Source organism: Prenolepis imparis, unplaced genomic scaffold (assembly GCF_030444845.1).
Source record: "Prenolepis imparis isolate NDT839.2.m4 unplaced genomic scaffold, iyPreImpa1.0 SCAF_3, whole genome shotgun sequence".
Taxonomy (NCBI): Eukaryota; Metazoa; Arthropoda; class Insecta; order Hymenoptera; family Formicidae; genus Prenolepis; species Prenolepis imparis.
In genome coordinates, this window is record NW_028141161.1 from 12829576 (window position 1) to 12853277 (window position 23702).

Consider the following 23702-nt stretch of genomic DNA (forward strand, 5'->3'; position numbering starts at 1 on the left):
AATTATCTCTCAATTCTTTGAATCACTAGTTATAACTTAGGAACAACGTCGTGTCACTCGGTCATTAACTGACATCTCGTGTCTCACGTGTACTTTTTTACTTTATCAATTTTACGTTTTTTTCTTGCAAAATTTTATTTAAATGCCTTATTAAAATTAAATGCATCAAGATTATACTACAATATATCACATGTGATATATATATATATATATATATATATATATATATAAAATGTCTCGCGTTTTTCAATATTCTCTTCTTTGTCATCTCTTTTTTTTATCGAGATGTCCAGTACGTTTCTCCATTTGTATAACGAAAATTTTGTATTGGCAACAGGGAAAGTAAGGAAAATCGGATTTTTCATAAACGCGGAAAAACTCGATTTTAAAACCACCGAGAGAAAGAAAGAGACTAACAAGATTTATTACAAGATGGGATATTTAAACGCACGTAAATGTTTGCATTTAACTTTCGACTCGGTTTTTCTCACATATCTGTTGCATATAGTATTGTTTTAAAATAGGAAGGAAATATTCATGACAGCAAACATAATCGAAAATACTGCTTAATAATTCTAGGTGAATCAATTTTCTTGTTATTTTCTGCAATGACAAAGATCTTTATTTGAAAAATATCGCGAACTTTGAACTAGATAAGACCTGCGAACTAGACAAGATCGTTAACTCGGCGATTTTATTTTACGAGTCATTAAAGTCGACGAGTATATATTAAGCAATTTTGCGTCGAGAGCGATAAATATACGACGGTATGCCGCATTTCGTCCGCATTGCGGGTGAGAAAGCGCGGCGGAATAGCACGAAAAATTCCGGTGACAATAAGAAGATCGCGAGAATTGTTTCGGGAAAGTCCCGGACACGATTGCTAGATCGGTGTGAGCAAAATTTATACGAAACGATTTTTCTTATAGGCGCACAAATGAATCAGAAAGATCGCGAAGTCGCTCGCAGCTCGTTGGCTTATCCATTTAACGGATTATTAAGTCTCTTGTTCTCTATGTTCAAGTATGCATAAGAATGAGCGTATCTGTAAAATAAAGTCTTAAAGTAGTTTAATGAAATATAATGGAAAGCTTCTTCGAATATTATCTGAATAAATTCATATAAACCTTTGGATTGTTCTAAATTTTTAATATTTTTAATATTCTGTTTTTAATATATTTTTTTAAATATTATTATCAGTTTCAGCATATATCTTAATTTAAATATGTATAAATGTATCTGTGCATTATATATTTTTTTAAATAGAATTTAGTATCACATTTTATTATTTAATCAATTAATCGGATAATAAAATATAATACTAGGGGTTTCTTTAAAAATTAATATATTTATTACGTGTGTGAAACATATCGAAAAAATTTATACTTAGCAGAGATTTTTCTTTTAACAAAAAAAAATTAAATTATCCTTATGTTATTTACAATGTCTCGACTTCATTTATTCGTGTAAAATAGAACTGTTTGTCTGTTATTCATATCATTGATGTTTTCGCATTCAGTTTTCATTTTCATACTTTATTCAGCGACTTTATTTCTATCCTGTTTTTCCTTTCACGGAAAATTCACGGCCGCTGCAAACGTACATGCTTTGTGTCTAATATCGCATTTGTTATTTATTCAATCATCATTTAACAAATGCATGAACAGAATACAAAATTACACTTTAGTGCGAAAATATGTGTATAGTTTTGCATTCATCAAGTATTGAATTATTTACGTTCGAGGAAAACCCGTTCGTTCTAAGTCTGTATAAATTTCTAGATTATATAGAGAAACGAGATACACATTGATTAAAAAAGATATAATAAACATTGATAACAATTGAGCCAGAATTTTATTTGTGTAACGTATCTGACCAACCTAAATTTGTTAGATTTATTAAAGCTTTAGATAAGTCTTATGACAAGATCTTATTACGTTGACATTATGTTTGATAATTTATAAATTTATTAATATTAATTTTATCAGTACTAATTTTATCATAATTAAATTTAAATAATTTTTATATTATATTTTTATTTACAATGTCTAGAATTCATTTACTGTTGTAAAATAAGAGTTGTTTGTCTGTTATTCATGTTGATTTCGCACTAAATTTTCATCCAGCGACGATTTCCTTCATGTCTTTTCCTTTACGGAAAGTTTACGGCCGCTATAGACGTATATTTTTCAGTTTGTCTAAACAATGTCGCGCTTGATATTTATTCAACGATTTAACGGCCTCATTTTTAAATGCATAAACAGAGCGCAAAGTTGCACTTTAATATTATGAAAATATATGTAGTTTTGCATTCATTAAACATTGATTTATATTGAGGAAAATCCATTCGTTTTAAATATGTAGAAGTTTTTAGATTACATAAGGAAATGTGATACACATTGTATGATTAAAAAAAAATATGATGAACATTGGTAACATTTGAGCCAAAATTTTGTTATTTGCATAACGCATTTAATCAACTATTTGTTAGCTTTATTAAAATTCTAAAAGCTCTAAATAAGTGTTATAACAAGATTTTATTATACTTACACTATATTTTATGAGTTAATTTACAAATTAATTAATATCAATTGTGTTAATACTAATTGCAGAATTAAATTTAAAATATTTTTATATAATGAAACTGTTTGAGAAAATTCGCGTAAATACATTTAACAATTAGAAGACCTGAGTTACATTTTATTACTTAGAAAATTCTGTTTTCTGCTCCACGAAGAATTATGGAAGTAACTTCATTTCCCCAAGTTACGTCTTAGTTTCTGTTACGAGCCGTATTTTAAGACTTATCGTCCACGCAGACGCGAATAAATTATACAAATTTCTTAAGGAATTAGATTATTCCTTCTCCAGATGGGGGCATTATAAAATAGCATGATAATTGCAGTTTTATTGCATGTAAATTAATTGTTTTTATTAAAATCTGTTATATCTTTTTAATTAATTTTTTTTTTAATTAACAGTGTGCATATTGTATGTTACATGTGCGTATAATAAAAAAAAATACTTTACAAATATATAGGTACCTATACATATATCTTTGAAATATTATTAATGTACGTTTTTTTTATTAAATATTTTAGATTGATTACAATACTTATATTTAAATAATTACATGAGTTGAAAATATTTGAACGAAGTAAAGAGACGATTTTCATAAATAAGATATTAATTTTCGCTAAAAATATAGAAAGAAAATGGAGTTTATATAGGTAACAGAATTGTATAAATTTACTTGTATAATAAGTTTATTCGCGACAATATATCTTCATTATTATCGCTGATATTGCTAGTATTATCGTTGCAATACATGGTGTGCGAAAGGAAAATATACATAAATCAAAACAAGTGATTTGTAAAATGTTCGCGAGTCATAAAGAAAAAAAAATCAACTGCTTGATATCAGCTCTTATGGCTAGATACGATCGATGTACGAAGCGTAAATGTACGTTGAAAATGACATCCGAAACGGCCGAAGGCGTCGTGCGCGACGAGCGTAAAATTCGTCTGACTCGAGTCGGTCGTCGCTACTTTCTATAGCCACTTACTGAAGCCCACCTATATAGCACGTCTGCTTCAGTACGTAGCCTCGCGTTGCGAACGTGTGTACTCATTCCCTCCCGTACGTCTCTTGTACATGCATCGGTAGTAGAGTAGGGAAGTTCTCGTAGTAGTGTGCACGTGCACCGACCATGTTATTTTTATGAATGGCTCGCCGGCTACGTAATCTCTACGCGTGCATCCGCGTCACCTAGAGTGCCGGCCGGCGTTTGTTAGAAAACTGAATGAATCGGATCGTGCAATTTTAAGTACATTCAATAATTTTGTTGTTATTATTTTTTTACGAATTAATTTATGACTTTTAGAATTTCCAAAAAAAAATTTCATTCAATTTTTATTTTGTATTATTAAAAGGCTTTTTAGTATTTTAATCTATAACATGCAATTTAACTTGATATAAATATTCAAATTTAATTTTTTAATGAAAATATGTTTGCATGCTTTTAATTAAATATTATTCTTGTGATATATAGAGCTTTATAAAATTATATGTAGAATAAATAAATGTGTTAATAATTTAAATATTAAGCAATTAAAAAAAAAGATTTGAACAAAATATATCGACTAACAAGTACTCGTATCGGTTTCTCTTATAAAAAATTCTGCTGTTTGATCATTATTTTAAAAATAGAAAACCTATTATCGATAGCATATTCCATAAAGTGCAGCTCTACACGAAACATCTGCTAAATATAGATATTCTATGTCCGATATTGTGATGTCTCTCACGGTGTAAAGAACACGAGAAACTCGCAGATCGGTCAACGCAAATTATAAAATGTAAAATTATATAAAATTACATCTTTCGCTCGCGAAGAGAACGCGTTCATCTGTATCCCAAACTTTGTCGGACGCGTTTGTATGGGAACGTCATTTTGCGTGTCCAGAAGAGACGAGAAGGAGGGAACACGCTTCCTGTTATCTAGAGGACACCGCGATGGGAAAAGGGTCATCGAATGGCCCTGAGTTCGGGGTCATCCGTCTCGGAGGATGTCCCGACGTTAATTAAAATGTGCCGCGCATCTGGCCGCGTATGCCGTTTCTCTCTCTTTCATATTATTTCCCTCTCCTCTGTCTTCCCCTCTCCACCTCATCAGCCAAGTTTCATTCTTCTTGCGCTGCAACTCTTTACGCGGGGTATGCATGCGATCGCACGCAAGCGAGAATCGCTTGCGATTTTTAAAGCACCCGGGGAGTGTCACTTGGATCGCAGCTGCTGACTCGTCTAAGCGACAGGTCGCGATATGCGGCCTGAGGATGTGTCGTCACTTCCTGCCACCAATCGACCGACCGATTACCGAGCGGCCGGCCGCTATGCTCTTCGAAGCAGGACGGGGAACACGTGGTTTATGCCTTCGACGAGACCCGATAGTCGCAAAGTTTCTCGCAAAAACGGAGATGGTCCCGATATGCGACATGCGCCCTTGAGACATCGCGACAAAAAGAGAAACACGGTCAATCTGCTTTTATTCGGACAATTAAATATTACGATTTCTCGAGAGATTTAAAATGTAGAGAAATTAGAGATGTGATAAAAAAATAGAAAGATATTAGGCGCGTTATTTTAATTATTAATATTATAATCTATTAGCGACTCGATTAGCGGACGAAAAGAAAAACTTATAAGCATTTTGCAACCGAATTCGGAGCACTAACGTTAAACATTTTATTTATTTTTTTTTTTTGCATATGATGTTCTTTTCTTTTTCTGTCGGAAATACACGCCCCATAAAGCAGATTATTTGTCATCAACTAACTAATCGTATCTAGCGGAATTTGTTGAGCTGCGATGAATAATTATATTAGTGTCTTTATTGTTATGTATATAAATAGGGTTCATTGTTTTCAGACACGGAAATAAGACACTCGCTCGTACGAGTCGATTCAGTGCCGTCCAATATCTTTTATTGCCGATAATAAAGCACGAGTAAAGTCGGGGATTGTATTGCCGGTTTAATAGCAAAGAAAGGCGAAGGTCACTCAGTAAAACATTATCTTTTGCATTTTATGCGAGTAGTTTATTTTCTTTTAGGATGATTATCTGTCACACTCTTGCGTTCTGTTCCTAGACAATTTTATTATGATAGACTGAAGAGATAATGATGATATATATATATTGTATATATATATATATATATATATATATATATATATATAAGAATAATTATCATGTATAATTTTATTACTAAAAATTAAATTTCTTTGTCATACATAATGTATGTACGTAGCTGAAAAAAGTATACACGTGTTATATTGTTATCAAATATGCGGTAATATTTATTACAATATTAATTGCTTTTAAATTTTCCGACAGATGTATAAATGCGATTTGCATCTATAAATTTTTGGTTTTCTCCGGTTTTCTCTCGACTAGTCGGCGATAAAATCGAAAAAAGTGGTATAAACGACAATCTGAACGGCCAACTCTACTGCTCTTCTCAGCGGGAGTATCCTCAGAAATTTATTTCTCGCATTCGTGCGCTATTTCGCAGACTCTAGTCGTAATTTCTGGCCTTCGTGGCATTTACGTTGGGAAACGCGTTAAGTCAGAGTCCACGACCAATCCGCTAGTTTCAGTCATTTTCAGTTTAGTAAACTTGAAAAATTTAGATTGAGAATTTAGCTATTATTAAAGAATTAAATAGAGTTAAGAATAAAATAAAGAGTTACGCAAAATTATGTAAGTAAATTCTGAAAGTAGTATTCTTTAACTCAAAAGGATGATTAATGTATATATAGAAGTAGATAATTATATTATATAAAAGAATATTTAATTAAAAATCAATTTTTTTTTATTTTTCCGATATTATACAATAGTCACAAAGATAAAAAAATCTCACTGAAACGAGCAGTAAATAAACCAAAAATTCAGTCGCCATTTCAATTTGCCAACTGGATTATTCCAGACAAAACTCGACACGAAATATGTCTGAAGGGGATGCATTCTTATCGTTTTCTTATCGAATCGAGTTTCCTCATGTTGCTCTTCAAAGGAAACTCACAGAACGCATTGCTCCTCAGCCGATGCTCCTCTCGTTTCTTTTGGACCAGACCGATTGAACTTGCTTCTCTTATCGCGGTTTAGCGAAAATCTTCCCGGAAACCGCTTGTGCCTCCAATCTATATCTCAGAATCCGGGAAGCTGTCGATAGAGAAACCCATTAACAAGTCCCTCAGTCGCGAAATCGAAATCTTCCGTGGAGAAACAATATAATTTTACAGTTCATCCAAAATAATTTATAATTATCATTTCGAATTTATTGCACATTATTTATTTTTTTTTTTAATTACTTATTTTTAATCACTACATTTTGTGTATAATTCATGATAATTATATAAATCTTTTTTTTTTTTAATGAATAATTCAATATTTTAATGCTTTGTAGATATATACAATACTATATTTAATTATACAATAAAATGATAGTACAGTTGTTGAATGCGGCTCTTTTTCAAATACAAGCGAAGATTTGCGACGATCGCTGCAGCGACGACTAAAATTTTCGACATGCCGAGTGTCTTTTAAAATTAGACGAGCCTCCCAGGGTGTTGGTACCGCGGTGTGAATGCGCTCTTAATACCATGGTGGGCGCTATTAATAAAGCAATTATAAGGGCTACGACCGCTATTATGATTACTCGGTTACGAGTCTTTTTTGCATGCAAAATTTGCACGTGTTGTCAGAATTTAAACATTTTATCAGAACATCATATTATTGTGCATTAATAATTGTTCGCGTAAGAAAATGTTTCTTTTTAATTTTTAATAGAGTACAACTATTTACATTGCATTTCCCCCTCTCTCTTTCTCGCTTTTTTTGTAATATATATGTATATGTATATAGGGACAGAATGATAATTTTTTTAAAGAAATATTTTATATATATACATATATATATATATATATATAGAATACATCTTTCAAATATTTTTAAAATACATCTTTACCGGAATATGTCCTTATTTCATGCAAATTATTTCTTGATCCAATTATGTGAAAATCAATAAATACAATAAAATAATTAAGTCAACCATCTCTCGATTTAATATCAGCGAATAAGTCTGAAAATTTTCCTGTCTTTGGGACCGAGGGCTGCACGTCACGTGGGGGTCAGAAATCGCTCATCTCGGGGAAGAGGGTTCGGAGAGACGAACTTTCCCGCGATTCGGGAATAGCACGCGGCGTCAGCTTTTTCTGTCACCGATCTTCTCATTCCCCGCCTCGCTTTTTATCGGCCGCGTCTCGCATGCGGATCTGACTGCGCGGTGGTTTTATAGATACCATGGCACGCACGGCATTTCCGGCAACTCGACCCAGCAACGATCGAATGCAGTCGGGGATGGTGACGCCGAAGGCGAACGGGAGAGAGAAAGAGATCTGGAGGCTGTCGCTTTTTTTTTTTTATTCGACTCCAATTCGCTGTAAGGATGAGCGAAGCGGATGATGACGCGAGTCGCGGCGAGGTTACGACCGTTCGTACAGTCGGGTGCATTAACGATGCGTTCGAGATGCTCTTGTATATTCGACTGCCAAATTTTTTTAAGTATTTAAAAAATGCGTCTCCTTTTTTTTATTAAGTTTGTTGTACGGTTCAGCCACTTTATGCACAACGAACAAACAGAATCGATGAGTTGTGTGTTGTGAAGTATTTATGAATGCGAACGCATCGGATAACATTGATGCATCCGATTGTACGCACTAGTACGCATGCAGTCAGCGGAAACCACGGGAAGGATTATCGCCCAGTGACAGGGGGGTATTTCTTTCCAAACGTTCGTTAAGAGCTAAAAGCCATTTCTTGTCCCCAACACCGGCTATATATTTCCACCATGTCCGCCGAATCCCCGGAAGCGGACGGAATTAAAACGGTGATCTCCTAATCTGTGGGTTCTGGTTGTGAACGTGAAACGGAAGTCTCCTAAATAATTAATCGAGTATGCAGTTTTACTTTTGGTATGGTAAGGAGATTAGTTTCGGTTATATAATGAATTCAAGTTTACAAAGTTTTTTATTTCTTTTAACCATTACAATACAGCTAGCTAACTTTGTATATTTTTCTTATTTCTATATATTTCAATAGCAGAGAAAGTTTTTTATTATTTTTACAGTACATTGACCCGAATAAATTATTTTATTATAAACTATTGTTTTTTTAGCGCACAAAAAATAAGGAAGAAAACTTTGCAAATATTAATTTAATATAAAAAAATACAAAGGAGATTAGTTTCGGTTATATAACGAATTCAAGTTTACAAAGATTTTATTTCTTTTAACCATTACAATACAGCTGGCTAACTTTGTATATTTTTCTTATTTCTATATATTTTAATTGTAGAGAACATTTTTTTATTATTTTTACAGTACATTGACCCGAATAAATTATTTTATTATAAACTATTGTTTTTTTTAGCGCACAAAAAATAAGGAAGAAAACTTTGCAAATATTAATTTAATATAAAAAAATACAAAGGAGATTAGTTTCGGTTATATAATGAATTCAAGTTTACAAAGTTTTTTATTTTTTTTAACCATTACAATACAGCTGGCTAACTTTGTATATTTTTCTTATTTCTATATATTTCAATTGTAGAGAAAGTTTTATTATTTTTACAGTACATTGACCCGAATAAATTATTTTATTATAAACTATTGTTTTTTTTAGCGCACAAAAAATAAGGAAGAAAACTTTGCAAATATTAATTTAATATAAAAAAATACAAAGATTAGAAGATAAAAAGAAAAGCAATAATTAAATTATATTAAATGTTTTTTAGTTTAAGGCTAAAAAGTGATACGAAAATGGTCACGAATTCATATTACATAGAAGATAGAAGGCCAGTATTAATTAATTATTCAATCGTGCATACTAAAAATAATCTTCCATATTAAACTCACAAATGAATAGGATAAAAGAACTGACTCATGAGTAGAATTCGAAGAAAAATGCGGTGAAAAAATGCGGATGAATATTGCAACGACTCGATTATACTGGAAATTCCATTTTTTTTTTACCTCTGAAATCCACGATAAGAAAGGAGATGAGACAGCTGCGACTGACAGGTATCTTAAGACCGATATCGTTGTGTACAAGATCGTTGCGTTGAAAGCGTTCGACTAATAAAAGCGCTTCAATTACCAGGTGAAAGACGGGCGTTAACTAGGTTCCTCCCGCCGTTCGCGATGCGGTAGAACGTAGTAAAATTAAATAGCTCTCTTGCACCGTAATAAAGTACGAGTTTCATTCCGTTGAATACTACGAGCAAATGAAGTCGCTAAATGTCGCGCCATTAACTCATACATCGCGTCGGAAGTTTATGTGCGGCGTGCGTGAGATACACCGTGCGGATTTTATTTATCAGAGATAGGATTACATATAAAGATAGAGTATTCCTCGCCCTTTGTAATTGAATGTGCATGATAATTCTAAGCCTTCGCGCTTGAACCCGCTACATATTCCACTCCTGTTTCTGATGAAAATCGTATCATGATTTGATGAGACAAATCTAAACATCGGATAAATTAAAAATTAAATAATCGTGAACGCGTTTTGCTAATTGTATGTTTAAAAGTTTCATAAATTTTTTGCACGCATATATCGATAGCAGATGAATCAGCTGTTAAATTTCTCGATAATTTTTGATTTTGACAACTATTAATATAATCGATTAGCATTCTTTCGTATATGATTAATTAACTTTCTTACAGTTACGATTATGAGTAAATGGTAATTAATAAATTAATAAACTATGCTGGTTAGTAAAATTAATTTGAGATATTTTTTTACAGAATTTGTTTTGCTAGCATTAGATTCCATTATACTGCACGCAGTATTTTTTGATAGCGGAGTAATTTCTGCGTTCTTCTTAGAATTGCGGTTCGACGTTAGGGACTAGAATCCTTTCGTGTTCGTGCCCTTGCTTGTTAATGCCTTGGGTCACACATACATACATATACGCCCGCACGCACATATGGCGGCTTCTTTGCCTCTCTTTTTCTATCGTGCCGCCCCTTCGATCAAGAAATTATGCCCAGCGGACCTGCATGGAGTTCGCGAAATAAAAAAATACGTGCAAACCTCGACGAAAATCGGAGATGAGTAGGAATATTATTCGAAATATATAATAAAGACAAAGAAATTAAAAAGAGAAAGAGAAACATTCTTTGCTTTTTGTACAACAGTAAAAAGATCTTCATTTATCTAATGTATTTTATTTAGTTCCAGTATTTTTGTGATTATATCAATTTTATTTCACGAACATGTAGTTTCAGCTTCAAATTGAATATAACATTTAGTCGAAATAGAAGAGCTATTTTTTATATAAAGATAAGAATCAGGAGGTGAGAGAATATTATTTTCATTTCTGACAACTTTATTCAATATATTGTCTATTTTAATAATCGCGATCGAGGGCGTGCGCGCGAAATTACGTTTCTATTTGTATTATTTTTCGATCTGGTAAAGGAACATGTTTTACAAAGCCACTTAAATGCGCTCTTCGCTCGATATTATTAACCGACCCATTTCGATCTCATTAACTGAGATATTTATTGCCTGGCTGAAAATTTACACACTTACCTTTTATGTCTTCTTGCTTGCAAATCGATTTTCTCGATAATATATAAGACAATTGAGGCTGTGTGCTATATTCACATTGTGAATTGTCCATTTTAATTTTATCTTCGTTATGAGTAATTTTATAAAACTGTGGACGATTAAATGCAGTTATTGCCCTAATATATTACATTATTAATGTTTTAAACATGTCTCAATTCTGTTTTATTTCACTGTACAGAAAATAGATGTACTCCTATTCTTCTTATTATATGTATATCGATGTGCATCACTTTTTAATTTTTAGTTATTATAACGAGATTAAGATAGTACAATCTTTTTTTATTTAATTAAGGTGTACAATCTTTTTTTCATAAACACTCGTTATTCTTGCATAAAAAATATTTCTGCTTGTTAAACTTCTAACAGAAATGAGTGAATTATACATATATGAACAAATTTTCGTGTATTCCCGATATATGATGTATGATGCTACTTTTTTTTCTTTTGTTAACGACGGCGTCACTTTTTTTTCATCTCGCAGCGGTTCTTTCTTGCAGACCCGAAAATGAACGCAAACGATCAGATTCGCACGAAAGCGTGGCCGATGCCGTGGGCATGCTCTCTCGATTTTCCACGAAAATCATTTGTCTAAATTACAGGATGAGTCTTTCTTTCTCTCTCTCTTTCTCGCCTGTTTGTTACTCGTAACGTATTATAGAAAAAAAGCTATGAAAGCGGCATTTGCGTGCCACATTGTACGCGATCCCGATGATTCTAGAAAATGTATTATCCGCTGAAAAAATTCAGGAGATCGCAGACAGAAACTGGTCAATGGCCTTACCGGAAACTGTTCCAGATTCTTCGCGGACGCACGTTTGACACTTACGAACAGCTAGCGATGAAATGAGAGAAAAAAATGTTATCCGTTCTATTTTAGAACGGAATATAGGATATGCTTATTTGCTTGAAATGTTAAAAGATGTAAACGTCTAGAATTTCTTTATCCTTTTTTTCGCCATATTTTCTTGCATGATACATAAATCACTTCAAGACATTAATAAAATGTAAAACATAAAATTATACCCAGATCAATTTGACTTGCGTCATAAGAAAGAAAAAAACCGATAAGATCGTACTAAAAAAAAACGCGAGTCGCGAATCAACATAAACACATTGCATCGCAACTCGGAGATGCCGGATAAACACGAAGATGCTGTAATATATATATTTACATATACGAGACGAGATGATCGATGCCTCTATAAACGTGTCTCATAGTTATGACAATATCGTGCATATCGTTATCCTTCGCCTTGTCTCGGGCGATCGAAGGAGATTGCCCGAGGATTAATGTCGAGCGTCGTCCTTCGAGTTGCATCAACGTCGCGGAATTCACATCCGTCGCGTGCGTCTTTTAGCCGCGAGTTTTATCCGCAATCGTGTCTTATCCATGTGATCTAATCGCGTATTCCCGGTAGCGTCGCCCACACGACGACGACGACGACGGGACCCCGTTTGTATGCACGCGGTTACCGAATCCGCCCGGGCCTTTGACTTTTTCACCTCCAGACGGGATCATTGATTTCGGCGAAGGCCGCGGCGCAAAAACGCCTAAGCTATTTGCGGAGCGTCCGTACACCTCCCTGGACTATCGAACGTTTTCTTTTGTTTGTATTCCTATTAGCTCATGCGCACTTTCGATTCATAAAACTTACACTGAAGATCAGAGAGGATCTCTTCAGTAAACGTTTGTATATTAATTTAAATACCTCAAGAAAGAAAATATATAAAGTAACAAAACTGTGTCTTGCAGATCTATATTTCTAAATTTATTATCACATGTAAACATAAAATTGTACGTGTATCTTGTATTCTGTATTCTGTATTCTGAAATTTTTTTGTTCACTCTTCTCTTTCTTTTTATACAGAAACATCAAATCGTTTTTTTTTTTTTTTTTTTTTTTTTGAAGGAGAGAAGTATCCCTGTCATCAATTTCTCTGTTTTATAATTGCATTACTGATAGAGTTATAAATTATAGAAGCTGTTCTCTGATAAAGTGTCAACGATTATAAATCTTTTACAATTGTATCTCTTTACATTCGACACGAGAGAAATGAACGCCGAAATTCAACACAGATACCAATCTCAGTGTTACTCGCCATGTCGCACGCGAGACGTGAAATCTGTCATGAAGCCGCGAGCATGCACGCGGATACACGTGGAATGTAGTTGAACCGCATAGTGATCGCATGTACCATGTAGTCATGAAATATATGATTTTGGCCATCGGCTTGCGTCATCGACGGCTCGTCGCGTTCGAGCATCGCGGCTCGCATGAATGAAACGAGAGGAGGAGAGAGCGTGCACGTATATATGTATGTCGCGCGTGCTCTTGCGTGTGTAGGCGCGTGTAGTGCGAGAGGCTCCAGCATTTAAATGGGATTTAAAGCGAACGCACAGCCGAAACGGGTTGCGGAGGTCGCGTTTTAACCATGAACGACCGTGAGAAACGATTCGGCGTCGCTCTTGAATTATACGCGGCGCGTCTCCGTTACGTTTTATAGCGCTATAACGAGCGCTCTCGTTCAAATCTCTTACACAATCGACGATTCCCGTCCGAACAATGAAAAGAGACGCCGACGAAAACGGATCAAAGTCTCTATGAGGTCCGAGACACAAATTATTTTCGTCGTTTAACAATTTTTTATTTTTAATTAATCAATTTTTTAATTGATCGCAATAATTGCTTGCTCTATAAATTCTTGCTAATTTATTGCAATTATTGCAAGCAAAGTTTTCTTTTTAGAATATATATTTTTTGTAAGATTTGTCCTATAGGCGCGAAACGTTTTCTAATTATTTCTAAATTTTAATTGGATTACGTATAAAATATACGTTAAATTTATTACGTATAAATCATCGGTTCTTCTTTAGCAAATCCTTTGCCGTCCTATTACTTTCTAACACTCGGGTGTGTCTAATTTTGGCCGGTTGATTAAAGCGTACCACGTGCTCGAGGTTCGCATGGATTTCGCAATCATAGCTTGCCAAGCGCTTATTTAATTACGAATGTTTGCTAACGATAGCGAGTCTGTTTCGACTCTTTACATTCCACAGGCAACGTGTAAAGACATCGCTGTAAGGCGCTTTATTTCGCTGCTCCCATTATCGCCACTTAATCGTATTCAGCCGAGCATTTATTATTATTTATCGGTACTTATCAGTATTATTTTATCATTAGTGAGAATTATTAACAACTGAATCTAATTACTTTAAATTTTACGGTCTGCGGAATGCTTGTTCGGCCTCGACTCGGGCATTGACCAAGGTCTTCGAGCAATACGATAATCTACCAAACGTAGAGCTAAAATTGGAAACAACATATTTATGACTAAACCTCTCTCGCGTGCCTAATACGATTACTTGTTGCGTAACAAGGATCTTGTATACGCGGAATCTGTTGTAGCTCTCTGATTCATATTCGCGTTTTTTACGACACGTTAGATAACTGAACCGCGGAACCGCATAATTGCATTTGACATTGGTTTACGTGCAGCCATATATATGCATGCGTTTAACTGTATTTTCTCGACATACATCTCGATTCGTTTGATTTTAGACTGTCTCATCGAAAATCCGATCTGAAAATTTATTTACTCGATTACGAAATGAACAGCGCGCAATACAATATCGTTCGATAAATACTTTTCTATTATCCTCGAACACGGCACCGCGATGTTATTACACGTGATCGTTCTTTCATCGGTATCCTTTGTACATTATGTTTATATCAGGAAAGAGCGTAAACGAACACTTTTTTTGCGGACTGTACGTCATGAGTGATGTATCGGCCACGCAAAAGCACTCAAAAATCTTGCCGGCTTGCCGGGAATTTTGCACGGCTCGAGGACATGCCGCCTTCTAACGCGCTTTTGCCATTAGCGAAGGTCACATAGATGAGAAATAATTGCAAAACTTCTCAGGTGGCTATCAAGGCCGCCGAATTTTTTTCCCCTTCTAACGGGACGGGACCGTGTTATTTCTGGTGTCGTTGAACGGTCGATCGATAGCAAGGTCCGGCCTTGGTATTGAGCCTACATATTAATCGATCTTTCCTTCACGGTATCGCGAACCGAACGGGGGCAGTCACCGCGAGATGATTCTGATTCATTCGGCAGTGCTTTGTCCGATCATAAAACGATAGGTGCCCTATAAATACCATTCTGCGAATACCGGGGCATCTGTGTATAGTAATGATAGATTCGCGAAGTAGTACTTTCACAAATTTGCCTAGTGCTGTAAAAATTCCGAAACTCCTTTTTTTAAAACACAGTTAACGATATTAATTACAATATCGTTAAGAAAGTAATTACGTTTAAATTTCTAATATATAAATCTCTGCGAATTTCTAAATCTTATTTATTGTATTATTCATTCCACTATACATTTCTAATCCCAACAATGTATGACAAAGCCGATCGATTAAAACCCTTATTTATTATAAATTCGGTTATGCCGGATTGTGAAAGGAGCGACTCGAAAAGTCGTACGATAGAACACTTAATGTCCGGAATGTTTTATATGATAATCACTATGTTCACACACAAAGACTCAAACAGCTAGGAAACGCGGTCGAGCTAAAATGATTTCGAAACGTTTACAAATGTTTCTTAACCGGGCGAGAGATATCGCCGTGTCGGCGTCGGTGTGCTTAATTAATAGGGGATCCCCCTTTCTCCAAAATTTTTTGCAGAAAGTCCTGGACGACAGACTGAACGACAGGGTCGATGGCATGCTGGAGGCCGGTTTGCTGCAGGAACTACTCGACTTTCATCGCAGGTACAACGAACAACGGATTAAATCCAACACGTGAGTGCACCTCTTAATATTACGTATTGCGAAATTCGATGCAAGTTCAAGGATTCGCTGTTCCGTCGTCTTTTCTTTCTTTTTCCCTCTTAATTCTCTCGTTTTTAGTTTAGCAGCATACGCATATAAATATTTAAATTATTTATTTAAATCTATTATATGATCTCTTAACGTTGATATATTATAATGACAGGAACTAAATATAAAATTTGTCTTTAATTTATAATTTGTACAATTTTTTTATATTTATCATAAATTTTATTAGATGCTGATTGTGACCAAACAAATGTTTAAACATTTGGAAATAAGAATCTGAGAATAATAAATAGGATTATAAAGATACTTGTATTTCTGAAAAGTGGGAATTATAAATTATAAACACGCGTATCAATTTGTGATGTAAATCATGATGAATGTTTAAATATCGATTGTTGTTAATACTACGAAAGAGTATTTAAAAATATTATGTGAATTATAATGCGGGACTTTACTGAGTTTGATCAGTACGTGTCTTAATTAGCATCTTTCTTCTGAAGAAACTTTGCGAACATAAACGAAGTTTCCTTATTGCAAATAGAAAATGTAAATGGAAATGCGTCAAGGATAACGAGTGAATCAGTATGCGAAATTATAGAGCTGATCGTGATTTGTGGTGGTAAATGAAATCTTTCGACTCTCGTTCCAATACATATAATTCTATTCATTAGATACGCTACTTATTCTTAACAGACAATTTTATTTCCTCTTTTAATTATAATAGAAATTCCGATAAATTTCTTTAATAGTATTTTATTTTTGGAGCATATATATATACCCCGATTTATATACAGGTCAAAAGGGGTTATCTTTATTCCTTTTATCTATAGATCTTTTCATCAAATTAACATCTGCTCTGTTTTGATGAAAATGTGGCATGCAAATTTTAGCATATTATATTAGATGCCTTGATAATAAGCATTTTGCATATAGATACAATTTTATTATTTATTTTGTATTTCCGAAGATTGATTGTAAATCGATACCAAACCGATTGATTAACAAAAATAGCTTTTTATACAAATGTCAATTAGAAATTGATTAAAAAAAATGAATAAAAAGATGAACTTTAATTTTGGAATATTTTATATATTCTTTTCAGGCATATGAAATATGCATGAATCAAATGAGTCACATATTATCAGAAATCAGAATTATAGTACTTCTTCGTACTAGCACAATAATAAAAAAAGTCAGATTATAATTGATTTACACGACAAATATATAGATAGAAAAAATATTTAGTTCATAAATAAATAACCATGAAAAATACAATTCTAAGATAATATATGTAGATTTTCAATTACGGTGCCTATTTCAACTAAAAAAAAAATTCGATTAACCTGTTTTAAAGACAGATCCTGAAACCTCTCAATAAAAATTTGTATAAATAAAATATATGAATACCAGTAGACCATCTTAAATAAAAAAAATTGCTAGTATTATAAAATTGAAAAATTGTTAATATTATAAAATTGAAAAAAATTATTTTTTGCAAAAGAAGGAACATACACAAATTCGATACTCTCCTTTTCATTCGGTGTCGACTTTTCTTACCATCATTGTAGTTGAAGATTAAAAAATTGAATTTAATTTTCATCGTGAGTGCGTGTCTTATCGAATGCACGCACGTTTGTACGCGTACCGTGTCGACGCTATGCGTGTCGGCAAAGTATACGATCTGACGACTGCTCTTATATCGCCGTTAATGCGGACATGCTTTATGAATGAAGCCTACACGCTTCGCCTTACTCGTTTCCGGAAGTTGCGGCCGGATGTCGGTGTGAAAATAAAGGAAGTAGCCAGCCGCGAGGAAAAGCACGGGCGCGCGATTACATATGCCCAGTGTTGGACCGAAAATTAATCACCATTTAATGAGCTACCTCTACCCTCTCGTTCTTCCTCCTCCCTTCCCTTCAAAGGAATGTATATGTGGCGGTTAGATAATCGAAGTGTGGTTTTTCCCATAACCAATATCGATTCTAGATTTTCACCGTCTCAGAAGTAAAGGACGTGATAGTGCGGAATGATAATTACTCCAAGTATCATGGTATTTGAACGACGTAATTAGCAACTTGACTGACGTAGGGATAGACGTATTTCTCATGTGCAAATATGTGGTTAACTTCAAGGTAAATGTAATCAACTCAATGAAAAAAAAAAATGTTTTAATTTAAAAAATTACAGTTTGATTCACACACAGCAAAAGAGATTCGAGAATTTCAAAATTAAACATATTCGTGTTTATTAAGCGTTAATTAAGCGTAAATATTAAGAGTAAATTCAAATGACGTCAAGTTAATCACAAGTGCGATGAATATATTATTCGGAGTGCAAGAAACTGCATCATTAATTATAGAAGTGCAATATTGGCGCGATAGAGCGAAGTAGATATAGGAGCGGCAATATCAATTATTTTATTACAACCAATGTATTGATCAGATGTGACAGCTTAGATAGATTATGAGAGAATGTAACAAACGATATAGAGTAGAGAGAGAGAGAGAGAGAGAGAGCGAGAGAGCAACGAGAAAATATCACGTGTCGCGATTACGACAGACAGATCGGGAGGGACTGACTGCGAAGAAAGTTGCGGTCTGAAAACTAATTATTTTATTACAACCAATAGCAATGCGCCACACGGGTTATAAATAATAGCGTGGCAGAAGTTCAGTCGCGGAAGAAAATGGTATCGATGTAACTTTCTTGATCGCCAGCCAGAAGTTAGTAAGAAATCCTAACAGTCACAAAAGACATTAGTTAGTTTTTGAGTTTACGTGTAACTATTTTCACAACGTGCAAGAAGTTGCGCCGTTTTTATAATTTAGCACGGTCTAGGGACTTAAAATTATTTACTATATAGAGATAAATTTAAAAAAATTTTAATATATATATGATACACGAATGTGCAGAAAATTAAATTAATTAGGATTATTACTGCTTAATCTTCTTTCTGTGAATATATAACAATATCTCAGGAAATTATTCTGGAGTGGATTCTTTGATAAATTTGTAATTCAGCTTTTTTGATAATTTATCATTTATACCATAGACATTCAGTAAAAAAAAATATTTCTTCAATCGTATGAATCTCAACTAGCAAAAAGACCTCAACTTTTTTCAGAAAGAAAGATATCTACGACTCTCTCAGTACGATTGCTTTATCCATTTCGCATATTTGATGAACGAACGTAACTTGACGTTCTCTTTTCCTAGAAAGAAATGAAAAGTAACGCATATCACACGATAAGATAATGTTACCACTTTGCACAACGTGTCATATTATATATATACTGCACATTTTTGCCCGACGTATCGTACGTTCATGTTGATGCTTATTATATATACAAGTCGAGCATCTCTTACATATTGTTTTCTTGACAATTTTATCGAGAAGATATAATGAGATTGTGCAAGGAACCAGGAAGTTTTTTAAAATGATATAATTTAATTGGACTGATATTAACTGATATTGCCAATTAATTTTTTCTATTAATGTGTCTTTGCAACTATTATATATAAAAATACTATTCAGCTACCTATGCATGCTTTATTTATGCAGCATCAATGCAGTATTAAATTGGAACACACATATTTATTACGGATTCGTTAAATTTTGTTGTTTAACGGAGCAATTTTTAAAGTCGCACGCAAACAAACAAGTCGTTGCATTAAATCACGGAACTCTGCGGTCGGTCGCGGGTCTTGATTCTCACAATTATTTTATTCGCTGTGTTTCATGCCGCGAGAGAGAAAGATCCGACCAACGTTTCACACTGCGTCATCGGATTCCGCAAGAATCTGATATCCCGTCGCGAAATATTTCGCTTATCGTTCCTATGCGCGCGTTTCCTTCGAAGAGAGAATCAACGCGAAGGGAACCTATTATTATTAGCACGCGATAACATCCACAAAGTTTGCCGGTCGCGTCAAGTTGATTGATCGTTCTTAATTGATCGCCCCAGCATTTCGAAAATGTTCGATATAGCGGGCGAAATTAATTTAAGTAGCCTAGTTTCAAATTTGATACATAATAAAAATTTAAATAAGGGAATGGGAGAGGAAATTGAGATTTACGATTCACTTGAGTATTTTTAAAAATTAATTAGAACATTAATATAGGACGGTAAAATCGACTTTTAATAATTTGTACGAAATCAACTTTCTAAAAATCACAGTGATATAATTTAAATATAAAGAGATGACCTGAAAGAACGATTACATGCATGGGGAATATATGAATTTTACTATCGTTTAATTTTGCTTGCAAAACACACATCGCATGATGATTGCAGAAATTTTCTCGATTCTCCACGTGCTGCGTGCTGTAAGTCTATCTTACAATTTCCTGCTGTCAAAACGCATACTCTGCTTTCGACATAAACTCACATAAATCGATGATTGCTCGAATCTGGGTCGATCGTTCCTATCGGGCAAGCTTCGCGGCGATATTCGGCATTTTCTTCGCTCGCCAGGATCTGTGTTATTGTATGGTGATAATAGCGGGAAAGTCGTGTAATGCAAATAGAAGGGCATCGGTCACGATCGCGTACTTACACGCGGATGAGCCGCCTCGAGCCGCCTCCTCCTCCGAGATTTACACGTTGCGAAATAGCTTCGTGATCACGCGGCGCAGATGGAATTGTAACGAAGAAAATATAACACCCGCGTGTGGGGCAATCATATTAGAAATCATATTAGAAGTCTCTCGTGCTGCAATATACATGGGCTTCTCTTCTTCGCTGATAAAATTAATTAGAAGATTAATTGATACCGTCATACACGTGTTTTATCGCTTTGGTAATCTACGCGGTGATGTAAAATGATTATTATAAAATTATCCGCGATATCTTTCATTATTTTTTATCTCTTCCTTATTTGGAGTTTCAGAGGTTTCTTTAATTAATATTCAATTATTGGTATATGTTATATGTTGATGTATAAAACAACTTTGGAGATAAATTATCAAAATTGTGCCAATGTGAATATTACGCAACATATTATAAAACAGTGAAAAAATTTATATCATTTAATTCTACACTAGAAATTAGACTTGAGTTATTTAATTGCGAATAGCAGTATTTAGCAGTTTATCTCAAAGCTCACCATTCAGATTCATTTTCAAACGTTAATAAATAAATTAATAAAATTAATCGTACAGCTGTATTATAATCGGTTAGAGACCGGCGGAGAGAAATCGCGCGAGAAATGAGTAATAGAACGAGAATCACTCCGCGCGATTCTTTCCGGCTGGAAGGCGCGGTCGATCGCGTTCCTCGTCGCATCGCGTGCGACGTTCCTCTTATCGGGGTGCGGTTATATAACAGGATACAGCGTTAGGTAGATCCAGTCTTGGTTATCAGTCGCAAGCGTCCGCTTCTCTCCTCGCGCACACCACACTACCGGTACGGTTTCGTGGGCTCGCGATTTCTCTCCGCGTTGGCTCGCTGGCGGCGATACTACTTCGTAACTTTTCCCACCTTATGGCGGATAAATTTCTTATCAGAAAGAAGGACGCAGCGCCTTCCGCGATCGACCCCTTATTATATATATCGCCCGATACCACCATTATCGTTAATTATTGCCGTCCGCACGCGGTGCGACGATGCATCCGCCAGGATGGCTATGCAAATTATAAGCCGCGGTGCGGCGGTGCAATTTGCGATCGCTGTGCAATCGCACGTGCAACACGTGGCACGTAACGAGAACCTGGTCGGCTGGATTGAATTAAAGATTGAATTGAAGAGATGAGAAGTAAGATCAATTAGATCTCCAAATATTCTTCGTGTTTGCATGTTTATTTTTGACGATCAAAGGCGTAAGGATGATGCCTTTCAACAGTAGATTAAGATAAATAATATAGATAGCTGATCGAAAATAAATGATCACGTATAACATTATTTTCTCATATACTGATATGAAATAATTAAACTGAAGATAACTGATGGTATCGCCTATAAATGTTCCTTACGTTCTAATAACGATTACACAATCGGATGTAATAAATGATTGTTACGCACTGATCTTTAAAATATGACAGTATGTGAAAAAAAGCATAGTTCGATGTATTTTCTTTTCTCACACGTAAAAATTAAAATAAATTTATAAAATGCAGCCAAAAGTTACTTATTATCTTTTTTTTTCTAGCACGTGAATGCTGTAATGATTACACGTAAGATATCGCGATTATTTTAGGCAGGACGTAGAATGTTAGCGGTTGTTTTAGTTTGTGTCTAACTAATTCTAATAATGGAAATTTACTCGGAATTTAAACTGTTTTAACGACAATGATATATGTCAATAATAATTATCTGCTAATTTGAATCTCAGTGATATCTTCTTTCACTCTATCTATTAATAGAGAAAACAATAAGTATAGGTTGATACATATAATGTAATTAAGTCAATTTTCCTGAATAAGATAGTCTGCTGCAATCTAGCGGAGTTAAATTAAACTGCCAGTTCTTTCTTGAGCAGGAAAAGATTATATAAGGAAAGAAATAGTATTTAATTAGTTAAGTATTCATTTGACCTAGTTAAGCGATAAAAAGAGTAATGTTTTAATTTTATATTGGAAGAAAAACTATAAGAGTTCTAATTAGATTATTTTCTTTAAAAAAAATTTACATATGTTAATTATGTTATGATTGTTAAAATTATGATCGATAAAAATTAGAAAAAATGGATATAGATTATAATTAAGCAAAAGACTAGGGATGAAGGAAGAAACATCAAAAATACAATACACACAAGATATTAATGTTTGCTGCAATGTAATGAAAAAAATTCATGATGAAACAAAGTTGTTGGCACGACTTCGTAAAGTATAGATAAATCCTTATCGAGTCTTATCATATATTCGGGTTATATTATAAAAATCCAATTTAGAAATAATTGAGGTAAGATTGATAGATAGATATGAATAGATAGATAAACTATCGATTTGTAACAAAGATGGATAAAGGGATAATCGATTGAGTTGTAATTGCTTTCAAATGTTTTTTTAATCTTTGATATTAGTCAGTCTTACATCCTTCATGACAATCGATTATTGATAGATCAAATTAAAATGTAAAAGGAGTATATTCCAAATATTCCAAATGTGTCAAGCGCGATTTTTCCTCGTTTTATTGATACTCCATAGATATTGGAAACTTCAATATATTTCAAATGTCCAGCTGCATATTCTTTAATAAATATACGACTTATCCTGCCTATAAAATCAATAGGTATCTCATTAGCCTTTCTTCTCTCCGAAATATTCTTCGTACAATTGCTCGATATTTTTATCATTATAAAAATATAATTCTTATTTATATCAACTGGATATTTAATAAAGAAACGTCTCTTCATCGTTAAGTCTTCGATAAATCGCGAGTATAATAATCAAGATCGAGTTTGCCGCCACTATATAAATGAAAATTAATTGTAAGTATTTTCTGTGTTATATATTCGTTTGCCAATTACTTTTGACAGTATAGATAACATTGCGATAAAATTGACACGTGGGCTTCTCGTGATATATCGTTGATGATTATCATATCAATCACGAGTAACTTTCAGCGCATATTATGTAAATAGATCTTTAAAAGAATTTATTCTCTTTAGAAGATATATATAGGTATATATATATATATATCTCTCTCTCTCTCTCTCTCTCTT

The 23702-nt window shown here is 34.0% G+C and overlaps 1 protein-coding gene across 2 annotated transcripts in view; it reads left to right on the forward strand.

Annotated features, from left to right (window-relative positions):
• Window positions 1-23702, forward strand: part of LOC145933669 (tRNA dimethylallyltransferase) — a 72185-nt gene that overhangs the window by 42930 nt on the left and 5553 nt on the right. For both annotated transcript variants that reach the window (XM_083033634.1, XM_083033633.1), the window contains exon 5: window positions 15889-16004. In XM_083033634.1, coding sequence (XP_082889760.1) covers window positions 15889-16004 — 116 coding nt within the window. The remainder of the gene's footprint in view (window positions 1-15888; window positions 16005-23702) is intronic.